Source organism: Ornithorhynchus anatinus, chromosome 20 (genome assembly GCF_004115215.2).
Source record: "Ornithorhynchus anatinus isolate Pmale09 chromosome 20, mOrnAna1.pri.v4, whole genome shotgun sequence".
Classification (NCBI taxonomy): Eukaryota; Metazoa; Chordata; class Mammalia; order Monotremata; family Ornithorhynchidae; genus Ornithorhynchus; species Ornithorhynchus anatinus.
Window position 1 is genome coordinate 1,502,837 of NC_041747.1, and position 15,028 is coordinate 1,517,864.

Sequence of the window (15,028 nt, forward strand, 5' to 3'; positions counted from 1 at the left end):
GGTGGCGAAGCGCTTAGAGCAGCGCTTAGCACCTATTAAGCGCTTAACAAAGACCATCACGCTGATTATGTGTGGTGGCGAAGCGCTTAGAGCAGCGCTTAGCACCTAATAAGCGCTTCACAAAGACCATCACGATGATTACGTGTGGTGGCCAAGGAGGGGAGCGCTTAGCGCAGCGCTTAGCACCTAATAAGCGCTTCACAAAGCCCATCACGATGCCTATGTGCGGTGGCGAAGGGAGGGAACGCTTAGCGCAGCGCTTAGCACCTAATAAGCGCTTCACAAAGCCCATCACGCTGACTATGTGCGGTGGCGAAGGGGGGGCGGAGCGCTTAGCCCAGCGCTTAAGCCTGCCGTTCCCGGGGTGGGGGGGGGGGGGGGGAGAACCGGCCCGTGCGCGCCCCCTGGCGCCCGCGGCGGGGCGGTGGCGGCGGGGCGGGGCGCGCATGCGCGCGGGGCGCTTATAATAAGCGGGCGGGCGGGGGGAGCGTTGGCCAAAGGCGCGGGACTTTGCGCGGAGCCTTGCGCTCCCGGCTCGGTCGATCGGTCGGTCGGTCGGTAGCCCTAGGAGGGGCGGAGGTGGGCGCTATGCCAGCGGGCCCGGGGGTCCCCGGCCGCTAGCCCGGGCCGCCCCAGCCCGCTGGGCACCATGCCTCCCGGCGGCGGCCGGTCCTTCTCGGCCCGCCCGCTCCTCCGTCGTCCTCCTGGCTCTCCGGGCTGCTGGCGGCGTCCGTGGGCGCCGGTGCCGGGGCTGCTGCTCCTGCTCCTGCTGCTGCTGCTGCTGCCGCCGGCGGCCCGGGGCGGCGGCGAGTACTGCCACGGCTGGCGGGACCCGCAGGGCGGCTGGCGGCCCGGCTTCCAGTGCCCCGAGCGCTTCGACGCCGGCGACGCGGCCATCTGCTGCGGGGGCTGCACCCTGCGCTACTGTTGCGCCAGCCGCGCCGCACGCCTCGACCAGGGCGGCTGCCACGACCGGCCCGGGCCCGGACACCCCGACCCCGACCCCGCGCACCCCGACCCCCGAGGCCGGGACCCCGGGACCCCCGGCGCCGCAGGTCAGCACCGGCCCCCCGACCCCTCCCCCCCTTCTCCGCGCCCGCCCGCCGGGGCGCGACTTCTCCGGCGCTGTCGAGGTGCCCGGCGCTGTGCGGAGCGCTCCGCGACCAGGACGGTGTCGGTTAAGGCGCTCACGAGGTGCCCGGCGCTGTTCTGAGCGCTCAGCCGTGAGGACGGTACTTCTTGAGCGCTCACGAAGGGCCCGGCGCTGCTCTGAGCGCTCAGCCGTGAGGACGGTGTCGGTTAAGGCGCCTACGAGGTGCCCGGCGCTGTTCTGAGCGCTCAGCCGTGAGGACGGTGTCGGTTAAGGCGCTCACGAGGTGCCCGGCGCTGTTCTGAGCGCTCAGCGATGAGGACGGTACTTCTTGAGCGCTCACGAAGTGCCTGGAGCTGTTCTGAGCGCTCAACGATCAGGACGGTACTTCTTGAGCGCTTACGAGGTGCCCGGTGCTATTCTGAGGGCTCAGCCGTGAGGACGGTACTTCTTGAGCGCTCACGAGGTGCCCGGCGCTGTTCTGAGCGCCCAGCGACGAGGGCGGTGTCGGTTAAGGCGCTCACGAGGTGCCCGGCGCTGTTCTGAGCCCTCGACGATGATGACGGCGTTTGTTAAAGCGCTTACGAGGTGCCCGGCACTGTTCCGAGCGATCAGGACGGTACTTCTTGAGCGCTTACGAGGTGCCCGGCGCTGTTTTGAGCGCTCAGCCGTGAGGACGGTGCTGGTTGAGCGCTCACGAGGTGCCCGGCGCTCTTGTCGGCGCTGGAGTGATGGTGATGACCGTATTAACTAAAGTGCTTACGAGGTGCCCGGCGCTGTTCTGAGCGCTGAACGATGATGACGCTATTGGTTGAGCGCCTACGAGGTGGCAGGCGCTGTTCCGAGCGCTGGGGTGATGATGATGACGGTATTCGTTGAGCGCTTACCAGGTGCCCGTCGCTGTCCTCGGCGCCGAACGGCGATAACGGTATTGGTTGAGCGCTTATTAGGTGCCGAGCGCCGGGGGTGGATACGAGGTCATCAGATTGTCCCTTGGGGGGTTAGCGGTCTGCATCCCCATTTTGCAGGTGAGTTGTCTGAGGCACAGAGAAGTGAAGCGACTCGCCCGAAGTCACACAGCTGACCAGTGGCGGAGCCGGGATTAGAATCCAATCATTCCTTTTGTTTATATTGATGCCTGTTTACCCGTTTTGAGGTCTGTTTCTCCACCCCGCCCCTATTCTAAAGTGTAAAACCGGTGCGGGCAGGGATTGTCTCTCTCTTGTGCTAATTTGTACTTTCCAAGCGCTTAATACAGTGGTCTGCACTCGAATGAATTCAGTTCATATTGAGTCCATCACCGAATCCTGTCAGGTCTGTGTTCCCGTCATCTGGCTCATCTACAACTCTGCCCACTTTGCCCTTTTGATAGCAGTGAGACTTATGGTATTTGTTAAGGGTATCTGTACTATGGGCTGAGCACTGTTTTAAGCGCTGGAGTAAATACAGGGTTATCAGATTGTCCCACGTGAGGCTCACAGTTTTCTTCCCCTTTTTACAGATTAATAATAATAATAATAATAATAATGTTGGTATTTGTTAAGCGCTTACTATGTGCAGAGCACCGTTCTAAGCGCCGGGGTAGATACAGGGTCGTCGGGTTGTCCCACGTGAGGCTCACAGTCTTAATCCCCATTTGACAGATGAGGGAACTGAGCCCCAGAGAAGTGAAGTGACTCGCCCACAGTCACCCAGCTGACAAGTGGCAGAGCCGGAATTCGAACCCATGAACTCTGACTCCCAAGCCCGGGCTCTTTCCACTGAGCCAAGCTGCTTCGCTTCCCTTCAGATGAGGAACTCGAGGCCCAGAGAAGTGAAGTGGCTTGCCCAAGGTCACACGGCAGGCGAGTGGCGGAGCCGGGATTAGAACCCACGTCCTCTGACTCCTGAGCCCGGGCGCTTTCCACTAAGCCACGCTGCTTCTCTATCCCCGCGGGGCGTGGGGGGAGTGTCCGGCCTCCAGCTCCTCCGTTCCCGCGGGACCGTGGGCAGGTCCGTGACCAGCTGCCAGTTCCCCCGTCCCCGCGGGAAGTAGGGAGCGATCGGGAAGGGATTCCACCGAACTCTCTCCTCCTAAGGCAGCGGCCGCCAAACCCCGCCGATTCGACCCGTTGCCTCGTTGCCCCAGATACCTCCTTGACCCAGGAGCCCCGCTGGGCCCCGTGGCCGTTATCCCTGAAAACAGGGATCCTCTTCCCACTGGCTCATCCCACTCCCTTCTTTCTCCAGCCACAAGTGGTTGCCTTTAGCCAGGAGAGGGAGGGAAGGAGGCCCCAGTGCGATGAGAAGAGTTGGCAACGGTGATATTACTAAGCCCGTACCGGGTGCCAGGTGACGGGGGTAGAGACGGGGGGATGGGATCGGAGGGTGGCCCCTTTCCCCCACTCACGGTCGTACGAGGGAGGGAGCAGTGACGTCTCATCCTTGCTTCTTCTCCCGATGACCTGCGTGAGAAGATTTGGGGGCCACGAGAGGATAGATGACTTGTCCACCGTCACGCGGCGGCCCAGCGACCGAGCTGGGTCCGGAAGCGGGATGTCCTGACTCCCAGCCCAGAACTCTCTACGTGCTGCCATTTCCCTGGCCACAGTGATTGTGATGTGGCCTTCCTTCTCCCCCCACCCCCCACCCCGCCCAAAGCGTGTAGTGCCGCCAAATGTCCCTCTTCCTGCCCTTTCAAGGATCTGGGAATCTGGCGGTGGGGTGGGGCGGACTTCTCACCACTCATCGGGGAATCACAAGGACTGAAGGGCAGCAGTGGCAGACCCCAGGCCCTCCCCCAGACCTTGCCGGGCCCCTTCTTGCCGCTCCCTCCCCTGAAACCCGAACCCCAAGTTGGAGAGGGAGACCCCGTCCAACTCTTTCCGGTGGCGGCCCCGGAGAGGGTGAAACTCCCGCTTTGGATCCTGTGGCTTTCTTGTCTATGCTTCCCTCTCTGGTCACCGAAGCCAGTTTGGAAAAACAAACACGCTAGGGCAGAGGAGGAGGAAGGCGGGCAAAGGAAAAACAGCCCAGTCAGGTTCCAGCTCAGTCCCCCGCTCAGGTTTCAGCTCAGGATCGCTCCCTTCGGTGACTTTTTTCCGAAGGGCGGGGGAAGGGGGGGGGGTGTCTGAAAATTCTCGGGGGCCAGGATCAGATGGAGGAATGTTGCTGCCTTACAGCAAGACCGTTTATTTAAACGGGGAGACCAGTCTTGTCTGCAGTTAGAGGCCCAGTGCCCCTTCATCCCAAGTCACCTGGAGGTGGAGAAGCCGGTGGGGCTTGGTTCTAGCCTCTCGGCTCATCCCGGTGGATCTGTGGATTTGCCAAGCTGTGGCCTGCAGTTGGAGAAGAGGAGATTCCTAGCTCACTTTCCTTGCAGTCAATCAGTGGTATTTATTGAGCACTTACCGTGTGCAGAGAACCGTACTAAGCATTTGGGAGAGCACGGTATAACAGAGTAGGTAGACAGGTCTCCTGCCCACAGGGAGCTTACTGTCTAGAAACGTCGGCCGGGGGGGGCAGCCAGTTGGGAAGGGGCGACGAAACCTCGGCTTAAACCCCCCCTCTTGCCCTGGGGGTGCTGGAGTGCGGAGGGAAGGAGAGGAGCCGGGGTGCGGGGGGGGGATGGGATGATTAAAGTGTGGCTCATAAGGCCAAATAAATGATCAGTGATTCTTCCCCATCTGTGGTAATCCCTCCCAGGGTGAACCCAGTCGAGCGCTTTTCGTTTCGGTCGGTCGTATTTATTGAGCGGTTGCTTTTGTGCAGAGCACCGTACTGAGCGCTTGGGAGAGTACAGTATGACAGTGAACTGGGCTCCTCTCACCGCCAGACCTGTCTTCTTTCAGAATTGGAGAGTGGCGTGGAGCTGTGGGAAGCGCCTCGTCCCCACCTGTGTAACTGTGCGTCCTCTAAACTGTCCGCTCGTTGTGGGCAGGGAATGTCCGTTGTTGTTTTGTACTCTCCCGAGCGCTTAGTACAGTGCTCTGCACACAGCAAGCGCTCTCCGAATAAGACCGAACGAATGAATGTGCGTGCCCACGCCCGGGCGGATCAGTCGCAAACGTGGCGCCCAGGCAACGCTGGCTTCCTGCGAAGCCGCGTCCCCTCTCCCGAAGGGTGAGGTCGTGGCTCCTCGGGGGCTTCTCGGCCCCTGTCAATCCACTGCCTGCCGATCACCGAGGTTAAAAATTCTCAGCTGTAAATTCTCGAGAGCAGTAGGCATCGGTTGCCCGTGCTCCGTTTGCACTTGCAGTCAAAAACCCTAGGGAGGGGACGGTTCAGGAAAAGTGGCGTCGAAGTGATTCCTTCCAGTCCTTATCGCAGTAATGCCTCTCCTCTCTAATCTAGGGCAGATTCGACCTCTTGGAGCTATAAAGGCGAGTTTCTCAAAGTCATTGGTGCCACCGGGAGAAAACTGGCTTGGGCTGCACATACCAGTCATTCCAGAGCGAGTCTGACGGGGGGTTCTTATGGGAACAGCCGTGCTCGGGGAACGCTACTGCCTGGGCACGAACTTGCCCCCACCCGCCGCCCCCAGCCACGGAGCCATGAGCTTCAGCTCCAGTTAGGTGGTTCTGGGATGTGTTAGATCTCCGATGACACCGACTCCAGCCGGCTGGTCCTGGTGGGTCACGGCTGCCTCTCGGGCTCCTGGTTTTCGTGTTTAGGGGGTCTCTCCCACCCAGACCCTCCCCCCGCACCCTTCTTCTAAAAGTTTTGGTCACTGCTTCTGGGCGGGGGGGCGGAGGTGGACTGTGTCGTCTGACGTCTCCGGGGTGATCGGTGCTCAGGAACCCGTTGCAGTCAGCATCCTTCATCCCCCCAACTCCCAAACACCTCTTAGCCGATGGGAGTTTTCCAGCTGGGGCAGAGGGGAGCGGACCGCCGTTTGCCGAGCGCTGGGCTCTGAAAGCACTTGGGGTAGGGAGGAAGTCTGGCCCGGGGACTCTGTCCAACCCGGATCGATCCGTATCTACCTCAGGATTTAGCCCAGTGCTTGTCGCATCGTTAAGTGTTCAACAAATACCACAAGCGAGAACGTCCTGCCTCCTGGCGGGAATGTGTGGCCTCTGGTGCCCAAAGCTCTAGGCCGTTCTCCCAGCACGAACCCCCATTTCCTCTGCTGTAGGCCTGTTTCTTAGCTGGGCAGAGGAGGAAGAGGAGGAGGAGGTGGGGGGGACGGAGGGTCCCTGCCTGCCGGAGAGGCTTTGTCACTGGACGCGTCTAGGGAGTCTCTAAAAGTATCTCCCTCCCGCGCAGAGCCGGGCGGCCCACGGTACTCGGTACAGCGCTCGGCGTCGAGTCAGCGCCGGGTAGAGACCGGTGTCCCGAGCCCCCGTGCCAGGAGGAATCTCGCCCGCCCCTAAGCGCCTGTGTGTCTCGCTCCTTCTAGTGCCCATCTACGTGCCGTTCCTCATCGTCGGGTCCGTCTTCGTCGCCTTCATCATCGTGGGGTCGCTGGTGGCGGCCTGCTGCTGCCGGTGCCTCCGCCCCAAGCAGGAGCCGCAGCCCAGCCGCGCGCCCGCCGGCAGTCGCCTGATGGAGACCATCCCCATGATCCCGAGCGCCAGCACCTCCCGCGGCTCCTCCTCGCGACAGTCCAGCACGGCCGCCAGCTCCAGCTCCAGCGCCAACTCGGGGGCCCGGGCGCCCCCCGCCAGGTCGCAGACCAACTGCTGCCTGCCGGAGGGCACCATGAACAACGTGTACGTCAACATGCCCACGAACTTCTCTGTGCTCAACTGCCAGCAGGCCACCCAGATAGTGCCCCACCAAGGGCAGTATCTCCACCCGCAGTACGTGGGCTACACCGTGCCCCACGACTCCGTGCCCATCACCCCCGTGCCGCCCTTTCTGGACGGCCTGCAGCCCGGCTTCCGGCAGATACAGTCCCCCTACCCTGCCCACGCCCAGGGTGAACAGAAGATGTACCCGGCCGTGACGGTGTGACGCCCCGGAGGCCGGGTCTCCCAAGGAGGAGCCTCCGGGTGGGAGGCGTGAGCTCGGAGTCGGGGAAGGGAGACACCGCCCCCCCCCCCCCGCCTCCAACCGTGAGACGGGGTCTGCGAGCCTTCCCTTCCGCGCCCGGGGAAGGGATCCCCGCGTCGACGTTTCCCACCGTGCGCTGCTGAGCAGTGCTGAGGCGGATGCGTGCTTCCCGTCCTGATGACCTGCAGGCGGGCGACCCCCAAGAACGTCATCGCCTGGCAGCTGAGGTGGCGTCTCTTCCTCGGACTCGGATCAGTACGGGGTCCGTGTCCCCCTCCGCGCCCCCCCCCCCCCGCCACCAAACCCCCGTCTCCCTCCGCGGCGGTCCCGCGGATTGCTTCCTAGACAGTCGGGTGCCCGGGCCGCCGCGACCCCCGGCAGTCGGAAAGCCGTCCGTCTTCCGGACGGAACCCCTTTAGGGGCAGCCAAAAAATCCCGCGTCCCAGCGAGGCTGGCGGTTGGGCAGAGTTATTTATACTTAACGTCGCGGTCTGAATGCCAAATGTTTTTTCCACATAAACAGCCTTTAGGACAGATTTAGCGTGGGGGCTTTAATCAGATTGAATTCAGAGGTCTGGGATCGTCTTGCCTGCTCTCCGCCCCAGTGAAACCTTTCGTTTTGTTCGGCATCGCGTCCGAGTTAACGAGCGTTTATACCGAGAGCTTTTCTTCCCCTTTCTCAATCAGTCGCGGCCATTGTGATTTACTTCTCATTGGGGAGATTTCATTACCTTGCCATTGCAGTTTCTCATGTTTCAGAGTCTATGTACCTCCGTGGTACTGAGTAAAGTTGCCAGAGTTATAAACCAGGGTCAATATTTCTGCTTAGAGCCGATGAATGCATTTCATTGTTTACATGTAAACAGTATGAATAAATGATTTTTGGTTTTGATTTTTAAAGCATCCTCCAAACCCTTTGCTCTAGCCCTAAGTCTTACGGTTTCAATTTCACCTTAGACACTTCACCCGAAATAGAAGTCGTCAGTGTGACTTCTGCCCCTTCCCTCCCTACTGCAGGGTCCCCGGCTTCCTCGTCCACCTCGCGAGCTCTTCCTCGGGAAGCGCGGGTCGGGCGGGCCGCGCGTAGTTTATACTTGTAGAACGAGAGGTCGGGTTTATGTAGAGAGATAAGTGATGTTATAGCTGGCTGGACAAAATATTCTTGTCAGGAAAGGAAGTTTGGGGAGAGGCGTGGTCTGCAGGTTTTAGAGAACACATTTGGTAATGGAAAACCACGGCGGCGTGTGGCAGAAAGAACTCAAATCTCAAAAGGGCCTGTGATCATAGTCTTCTTACCAGGTCCGGTCCACCTCTCCAGAAATCCGGGACGAGTCGCCTCATGGCCCCGTGTGGACGGTGCGGCAGTTTGGAAGCGCCTCGCCGTGTTGAGAGAGGCGGGGCAAGTAACGGGGAAGGGGAGCGAGGCTGGGGGTGGGCCGGGAAGCAAGGCGGGCGGCCCCGGGCCCGGGCGCTGCCTGTTCCCAACGCTTCATCGCTCTCTCCACCTCCCCTCGGCATCAAACCGAAGGACAACGCTAGCTCCGCCTAGAATTCCTCTCCAGCTCTAGGGTTCCTCGTGAATTGCTGAGTCTTATGTGAGTATACATACCTGCACTGACGCATATCGGTGTGAAAACACGCGTCCCTGCACCTGCCGTGAGGGAAGATGAGGCCACCGTCCCCTCCCAGGGGCAGGAGGCTGGACCGGTTGACCATCGGGTCCCTTCCCCGTTTGCCGTCCCCTCTCTGTGCCTATCCCTTCGGCTCATCCTGGCCGTGGGTGTGTGTGTCGGTGAGAACGGGCCCGCAGCTGCTCCTGCCAGGGCCTGGGCCACAGGCAGGGGCTGTGGCTTCAGGGGCGGGATGGCAATTGAGAGAGCGGGCAGGTGCTGGGCGGCGGAGGCAGGATCCGGGATGGAGAGCGGAGCGTCTCCGGCTGCCCGAAGAGGAGCAGCGGGCCGAGGGCTGGCTCGCCGACTTGGGCTAGACCTGGCTGGAAGAGGCAGGCTTCATTTCAAAATGGCTTTCTTCTCACCGCATCGGCCACGAAGACAGACGCACGGTTCGTGCGTGAGGATTTAAGACCCCGTGGTCCCCGGAAGGTAGGACGCTGTGGCAGACTAGCAGAGGCCGGCAGCCTGAAGACGAGGGGGCTAGGCTGAGGGCTAATGGCCCAGTAAGGCAGAGAGAGACCCCCCCCCCCACCGGCCCCCAAGCCCTTTTCCTCACACCCCTAGGAGTGAGAAGGCCGCTTGGAGCTTAGGGCAGGTAAAGAACCGAAGAGGATGATATAGGACACAGATGACTATTTTCCTCAAAAGTATGCTGTTGGGAGAGTGGTTTGCGAGTTCCCATTTTCGAGTGATTCGGCAGCAGAATTCTCCGGTGTCAGTGCTTTAGTCAGGGCAAAGCAGAGGATCGAAAACTCTCGAGGGGAGTTCAGTGGCTTCGACGAGGAGTCGTCAGCATCCCTGAACGTAAACTCCGGCAGCCGGCCACGTCTCGGTGACTGAGATCCTTACGGGGCCCAGAGCGGAACTTCAGCCAAATGACTGACTGATTACGGAGAGGGTTTGCTTTTCCCAGTTGAAACCGCAGGCCCCCTCGAAGGTTTTCCTCCCGACTGACAAAATCTCCATTCAGTCTAGAAAGCTGAGGTTTAAAGTTAGCCCAAATATCAAGTTTTATAAAAGCTTACGGAAGGATCGGTGAACCAGCCCTCACAGTTTCTTCCTGTGAAAAGTGAGATGGTTGGAATATAAGTGGAGTAGGTGTTTCCACTAAAAGAATTTGGTTTGACAATCTATTTACTCAGGAGAACACTAGGAGACTGTCGGTGGTGACAGGCACACACTATTACCTCACGCCTTTTGTGAATAATCGGGCATCCATATTGGAGCAGAGGTCTATTGTGTTTTGACTTTTCTTATAGGTGGTTGTCTTGATCAATTTGGGTATTCCTCAGACTCTTAATTGAAGTTATACAATTCCAGTTTTAAGTTATGTGCGGTTGAGAATTTTTTTTTTCCATTGTTTCAGTTTTATCCTGTTACAGGTCCAGGGCCCACCCATTGTGCCTGAGGGGGAAAACTGCACCGCCCCCATTAATAATAATGTTGGTATTTGTTAAGCGCTTACTATGTGCAGAGCACTGTTCTAAGCGCTGGGGTGGATACAGGGGAATCAGGTTGTCCCCCGTGAAGCTCACAGTTAATCCCCATTTTACAGATGAGGTCACTGAGGCACAGAGAAGTTAAGTGACTTGCCCACAGTCACACAGCTGACAGGTGGCAGAGCCGGGAGTCGAACTCATGACCTCTGACTCCGAAGCCCCATTATTACTTGAGGGGCTTGCCCCTCCTACTTCTTCCTGGTTCTGCCTCATTTTCTCAAAGACAGGTAAGTCACCCTTACTCTTCTCGTGGTTGTAGGAGGCAGCGGCCCTGGGAGTCAGGAGACCTGGGTCTAGTTCCAGGCCTGCCGGATGGAGGCAATTTCAGTTTTCTCTTCGGTAAAACGGGGGATAAGATAGCGGCTGTCCCTCCCTCTGACCTTCTTAGAGTGGGCGCTTTGAGCGGCGGGTTCTGCTGCCATCCAGGAGTTTGCTCGGCAGAGGAAGGAGGGGCGGGGATTGGGTATCTGTTAAATCTAGCACGGTTCTCGGCCCCTACTGAGCACTCGCTCCCACCGCTACTCCTCTTCTCCCGGCCGAGCCACCCCCTCCACCGCGCCAACCGGCCGCGGCCTCGGAGGGCCGGTGCGGGTTTCGGCGAGTCCGTCCTCGGCCCAGCCGAGCGAAAGACTCTTCCCTCCCTGACTCTGACCTGTGGCTTCAGAGAGGCGTCCCCGTGGCCGTTGCGGGACTCGTGTCCCCAGCCGGGCTCCGGCCACCGCCCGGGGCTCCTCCTCGACAGGCGGGACGAAAGCTCTGAAACACTTAGACTCCCAGGGTGATGGAGCGGGCCTCTCCCGGGCCTAGTCCAACACAAGGAAGAGAGGGAGAGACTCAGCCGTTCGGGGGGGTGGGCTCCACCCCTGGCCTCTCAGAAGCACCACCGATGGATTGTGCTCTCCCAGGGGCCTAGTCTGGCCTCCAGGAAGCACTCAGTAAGTATCATCGAGGGAGGCCGCCTTTGCCTGCGTTCCAGTTGATCGTGCCGCGGGGTTGAGGCACGAGGGTGGGGCCTCTAGCCCCAGCCACACGGAGGATAGTGGAGACCGACGAGCATGGGTTGATCGAGAGGCTCCTCTCAGCTGCTCTGAAAGAAGTCACTGCCCTGGTTATTGGCCGCCCTGGGCCCTGGGAGCCTGAAGGACTAGAGACTGCAGAGAACCGTCCGCCTCTCGCTTCACGTTCCCCACTGTCGGGCTTCTCTCCCTCCCCCGGACCGGGCAGGAGAGCTGGGTTGGGACCCGCTGCCCTGACCGTCCCTCTGCACGCCGGGCCAAGCGGCGAGGCTCCGTGCCCCGATCGCATCGGGCCGGGGCTTCTCCCGGCCTGGCAAGTTCCGCCTCCTCCTCCCACAACAACACGGCTGCCAGGAGGAGATCGGGAAAACAGCGGCTTTAATCTCACACCTCACAGAGCACGGTCGGAGGCTTCGGGACGACACACAGAGGAGTCGGGCAGAGCGCTGGGGAGGGCGAGGGGTGCGGGGAAGGGGAGACACACAGTGGACAAACGTACCGGCTAAGGCCACAGAAAAGAGCCGGTGGGGTCGGGCCCCTCCCACCCACCGTAGTCCAGGGCCACGCTCCGGTCCCGTCCTCTCCGGAGTCGCTGGGGGCCGCCGGCGGTGGAGGGCTAGGCCGGCCGCGTTCTCTGTTTGGTGGTGTCGTAGGATCGGACGACTTCTGACTGCGACACGACCCCGTGCTCCTCTTGGGAAAACGCGTAGCCATCTGAGGGAGCAGAGAACAAAGGAGAGGGTCAGGGTCTAGCTGCCATTATCGTCCCTCCTATATTCCGTGGTACTGCCTCAGCCCTTACTCTGGGCCGAGGGCTCTGGCCAGGGGCTAGAGAAGCAGGGTGGCCTAGGCGATAGAGCATGGGCCCGGGAGTCAGACGGACCTCGGTTCTAAATCCCAGTTCCCCCATTTGCCCGGAGTCCCACAGCAGACGAGTCACTTCTCTGGCCCTCGGTTACCTCAACTGAAAAATGGGGATTCAAACTGTGAGCCTCGGGTGGGACGTGGACTGTGTCCAACCTAAATAGTTTGTATCGACCCCAGCGTTTGGTACAGTGCCTGGCCCGGGGTAAGCGCTTAACATACCCTTAAAAAAAAAAAAAAAAGGAGCAATCGGAGCAGACACGGTCCTGCTCCAACACGAACGAGGCGGTGGGGGATTTCTCATTCCCGTTTTAAGTGAGGCCGCACGTGGGGTCCTTGGGCCAGTTGCCCCCGGCCCAGTCTTAGCAAGGTGCCGAGGCCCGGGTGGTAAGAACTGGCTTGTTCCCGGCGCATTACTGCATTTATTGAAAGATTTCCACCCTCTAGCCAGAGGAGTGGGGAGGGAAGCACCACTTTAAACAAAACCCCATTGGAGTCTTAAGGAAAACCCTCCTGGGACTCCCACTGGGGAACTTGAGACCCTCTGGATTTCCAGGGAAAGGTTTTGTCATTCAGGCATGTGATCTGCATCTCAGAGAACTCCCCGCAACCTCAGGCTGTGCTAGTCTGATGCCAAACCCACTCACTGCTGCGCCTTACCACCCCACCTTGGCCACCCTCCCCATCCCCCCTCCTTTCTTCCTCTCCCAGGAAGAATGTGTGCTCCTCGCGAGCAGGGGACTGTATTACTTCTTTCTTTTGCCTGCTTTGGGACCTCGGGTAAATCAGTGAACTTCTGTGCCTTTGGCCTCATCTGTGAAATGGGCATTAAAATGCCTGCTGAGCACTGGGAAAGATACAAGATAATCAGGTCAGACATGGTCCCTGTCCCACACAGAGCTGACAATCTAAGTAGAAGGGAGGACGGGTATTGAACTCCCGTGTTACAGATGAGATAACTGAGGCGTAGAGAAGTTAAATGACTTGCCCAAGGTGACAGAGGCCCCATGTGGGACAGGGACTGTATCTGACCAGATGAACTTGTATCCACCCCGGGATTTAGGACAGTGGTCGGCCCATAGTAAGGGCTGAAAAAACACCACCATTTCTATCACCACTCGTCTGCGGTGTGACCTCGGTCAAGTCACTTTACTTCTCTGCGCCTTAGTCGCCTCATCTGGAAAATGGGGATTGAGACTGTGAGCCCCATGTGGGACAGGGACTGTGTCCAACCCAATTTGCTTGTACCCACCCCAGCGCTTAGGACAGTGCTTGGCACGTATGCCATAAGTATTATTATTATTAGTGTATCTTATCAAGTGGACCCTCCCCTTCCTCCCCACCCACCCCAGGCTCCATCCTCTGTCACCCTGTCCTCCCCGGTCACTTACGCGGCACGCCCTGCTGGATGGAGTGAGCCCGGAAGAGCGTGGGAGGGGTCTTTCGGCCAAGTCTCTTTAACAGGTGGTCCCGTTCGTTCACGCTGCAGGAAAAAGAGTGTGGTTAGAGTGTCGTCTCTATCGGTTGCCCAACTGTACATTCCAAGCGCTTAGTACATTCCAAGCAACTGTACACAGTAAGCGCCCAGTTAATACTATCGACTGAATGGTCACTCTCATTGCGGATCTCAAAGGTACTTGCTGCAAATTTATAAACCAATATACACAGGGATGGTTTAAGACAAAATCAAGACCCTTCCTCTCATCCAGAAAAATCTCCAGCCAACTCTTCCCAACCAGGGAGGCTGCCAGCTCACTCCACGCTGGAGCTGCAGCCCAAACCTGCCCCCAACCCCGAGGTCCCGCAGGCTCCGGCCCAGGACGGCCCCCCGCTCTCCCCGACCCCCCGCGCCCCGGGTTTTCACTGGCCGAAAACTCTTCTTGCTAAACGGCGGTTGGCACATAGTAAGCGCTTAACAAATACCGTCGTCATTATTAAAGAAGTTGGGCCGCGCATTCCCGCCTCAGGAAGGGAATTTCAATGAAGAGATTCTCCAGCTTTCCTGCCAGCAACCCGCTGGGGCCTGAACGATGCAAATGGCTGTTGCTTCTGAGGGTCCGGGTCTCCCCGGGAGTCCCGACCCCCAGCCATCTCTCCTCTACACCACCTGCACACTGACACCCCCATCTGCAATAATAATAATAATGTTGGTATTTGTTAAGCGCTTACTATGTGCAGAGCACTGTTCTAAGCGCTGGGGGAGAGACGGGGTCATCAGGTTGTCCCACGTGAGGCTCACAGTTAATCCCCATTTTACAGATGAGCCAACTGAGGCACAGAGAAGTTAAGTGACTTGCCCACAGTTGCCTCAGTTACCTCATCTGTAAAATGGGGATTGAGATGTGAGCCCCACGTGGGACAGGGACTATGTCCAACCCGACCTGCTTGTATCCGCCCCAGCACTTAGTACAGTGCCTGGCATATAGTTAAGCCCTTAACAAATGCCATTATTATTATTATAAATACCATCGATTGACTTGATGCTATATTAGAGAAGCAGCGTGGCTCAGTGGAAAGAGCACGGGTTTAGGAGTCAGATGTCATGGGTTCTAATCCCGGCTCTGCCACCTGTCAGCTGTGTGACTTTGGGCAAGTCACTTAACTTCTCGGTGCCTCAGTTCCCTCATCTGTAAAATGGGGATTAAGACTGTGAGCCTCACGTGGGACAACCTGATGACCCTGTATCTCCCCCAGCGCTTAGAACAGTGCTCGGCACATAGTAGGCACTTAACAAATACCAACATTATTATTATTATTATTATTATTATTAACCAGCTCTTCCTCAGTTCACCTTCCTGTACCTCGCTCTTAATGCCCCTCCTCAGATCCTTCCATTCACCCTGTCCCCCTAGTCTCAGTACCCCCGTCCCACCCTTTCAAATCCCCGAGACCACAGCTTTCCCCAATCTTCAA

General features: G+C 58.8%; 2 protein-coding genes across 4 annotated transcripts in view; one reads left to right on the plus strand and one right to left on the minus strand.

Annotated features, from left to right (window-relative positions):
* The first annotated feature begins 503 nt into the window (after positions 1-503).
* Positions 504-7,348, plus strand: SHISA2 (shisa family member 2). The gene is made up of 2 exons (XM_029048591.2): positions 504-1,055; positions 6,468-7,348. The coding sequence occupies exons 1-2, from the start codon at positions 650-652 to the stop codon at positions 7,022-7,024; spliced, it is 963 nt and encodes a 320-aa protein (XP_028904424.1). The 5' UTR covers positions 504-649; the 3' UTR covers positions 7,025-7,348.
* A 4,264-nt stretch (positions 7,349-11,612) lies between these two features.
* The window catches only part of ATP8A2 (ATPase phospholipid transporting 8A2), a 301,962-nt gene continuing 298,546 nt past the window's right edge, over positions 11,613-15,028 (minus strand). For all 3 annotated transcript variants that reach the window (XM_029048279.1, XM_029048280.2, XM_029048281.1), the window contains 2 exons: positions 13,507-13,598; positions 11,613-11,965 (listed from right to left, as the gene is read on the minus strand). In XM_029048279.1, the coding sequence (XP_028904112.1) occupies positions 11,868-11,965; positions 13,507-13,598 (190 nt within the window). In that variant the 3' untranslated portion in view covers positions 11,613-11,867. The remainder of the gene's footprint in view (positions 11,966-13,506; positions 13,599-15,028) is intronic.

What these genes read in the sequence shown, in the direction of transcription:
- SHISA2 (XM_029048591.2), top strand. Translation starts at nt 650, where the DNA reads ATGCCTCCCGGCGGCGGCCGGTCCTTCTCGGCCCGCCCGCTCCTCCGT. An exon ending in CGGGACCCCCGGCGCCGCAG is followed by an intron (nt 1,056 to 6,467) that starts GTCAGCACCGGC and finishes CGCTCCTTCTAG; the next exon opens with TGCCCATCTACGTGCCGTTC.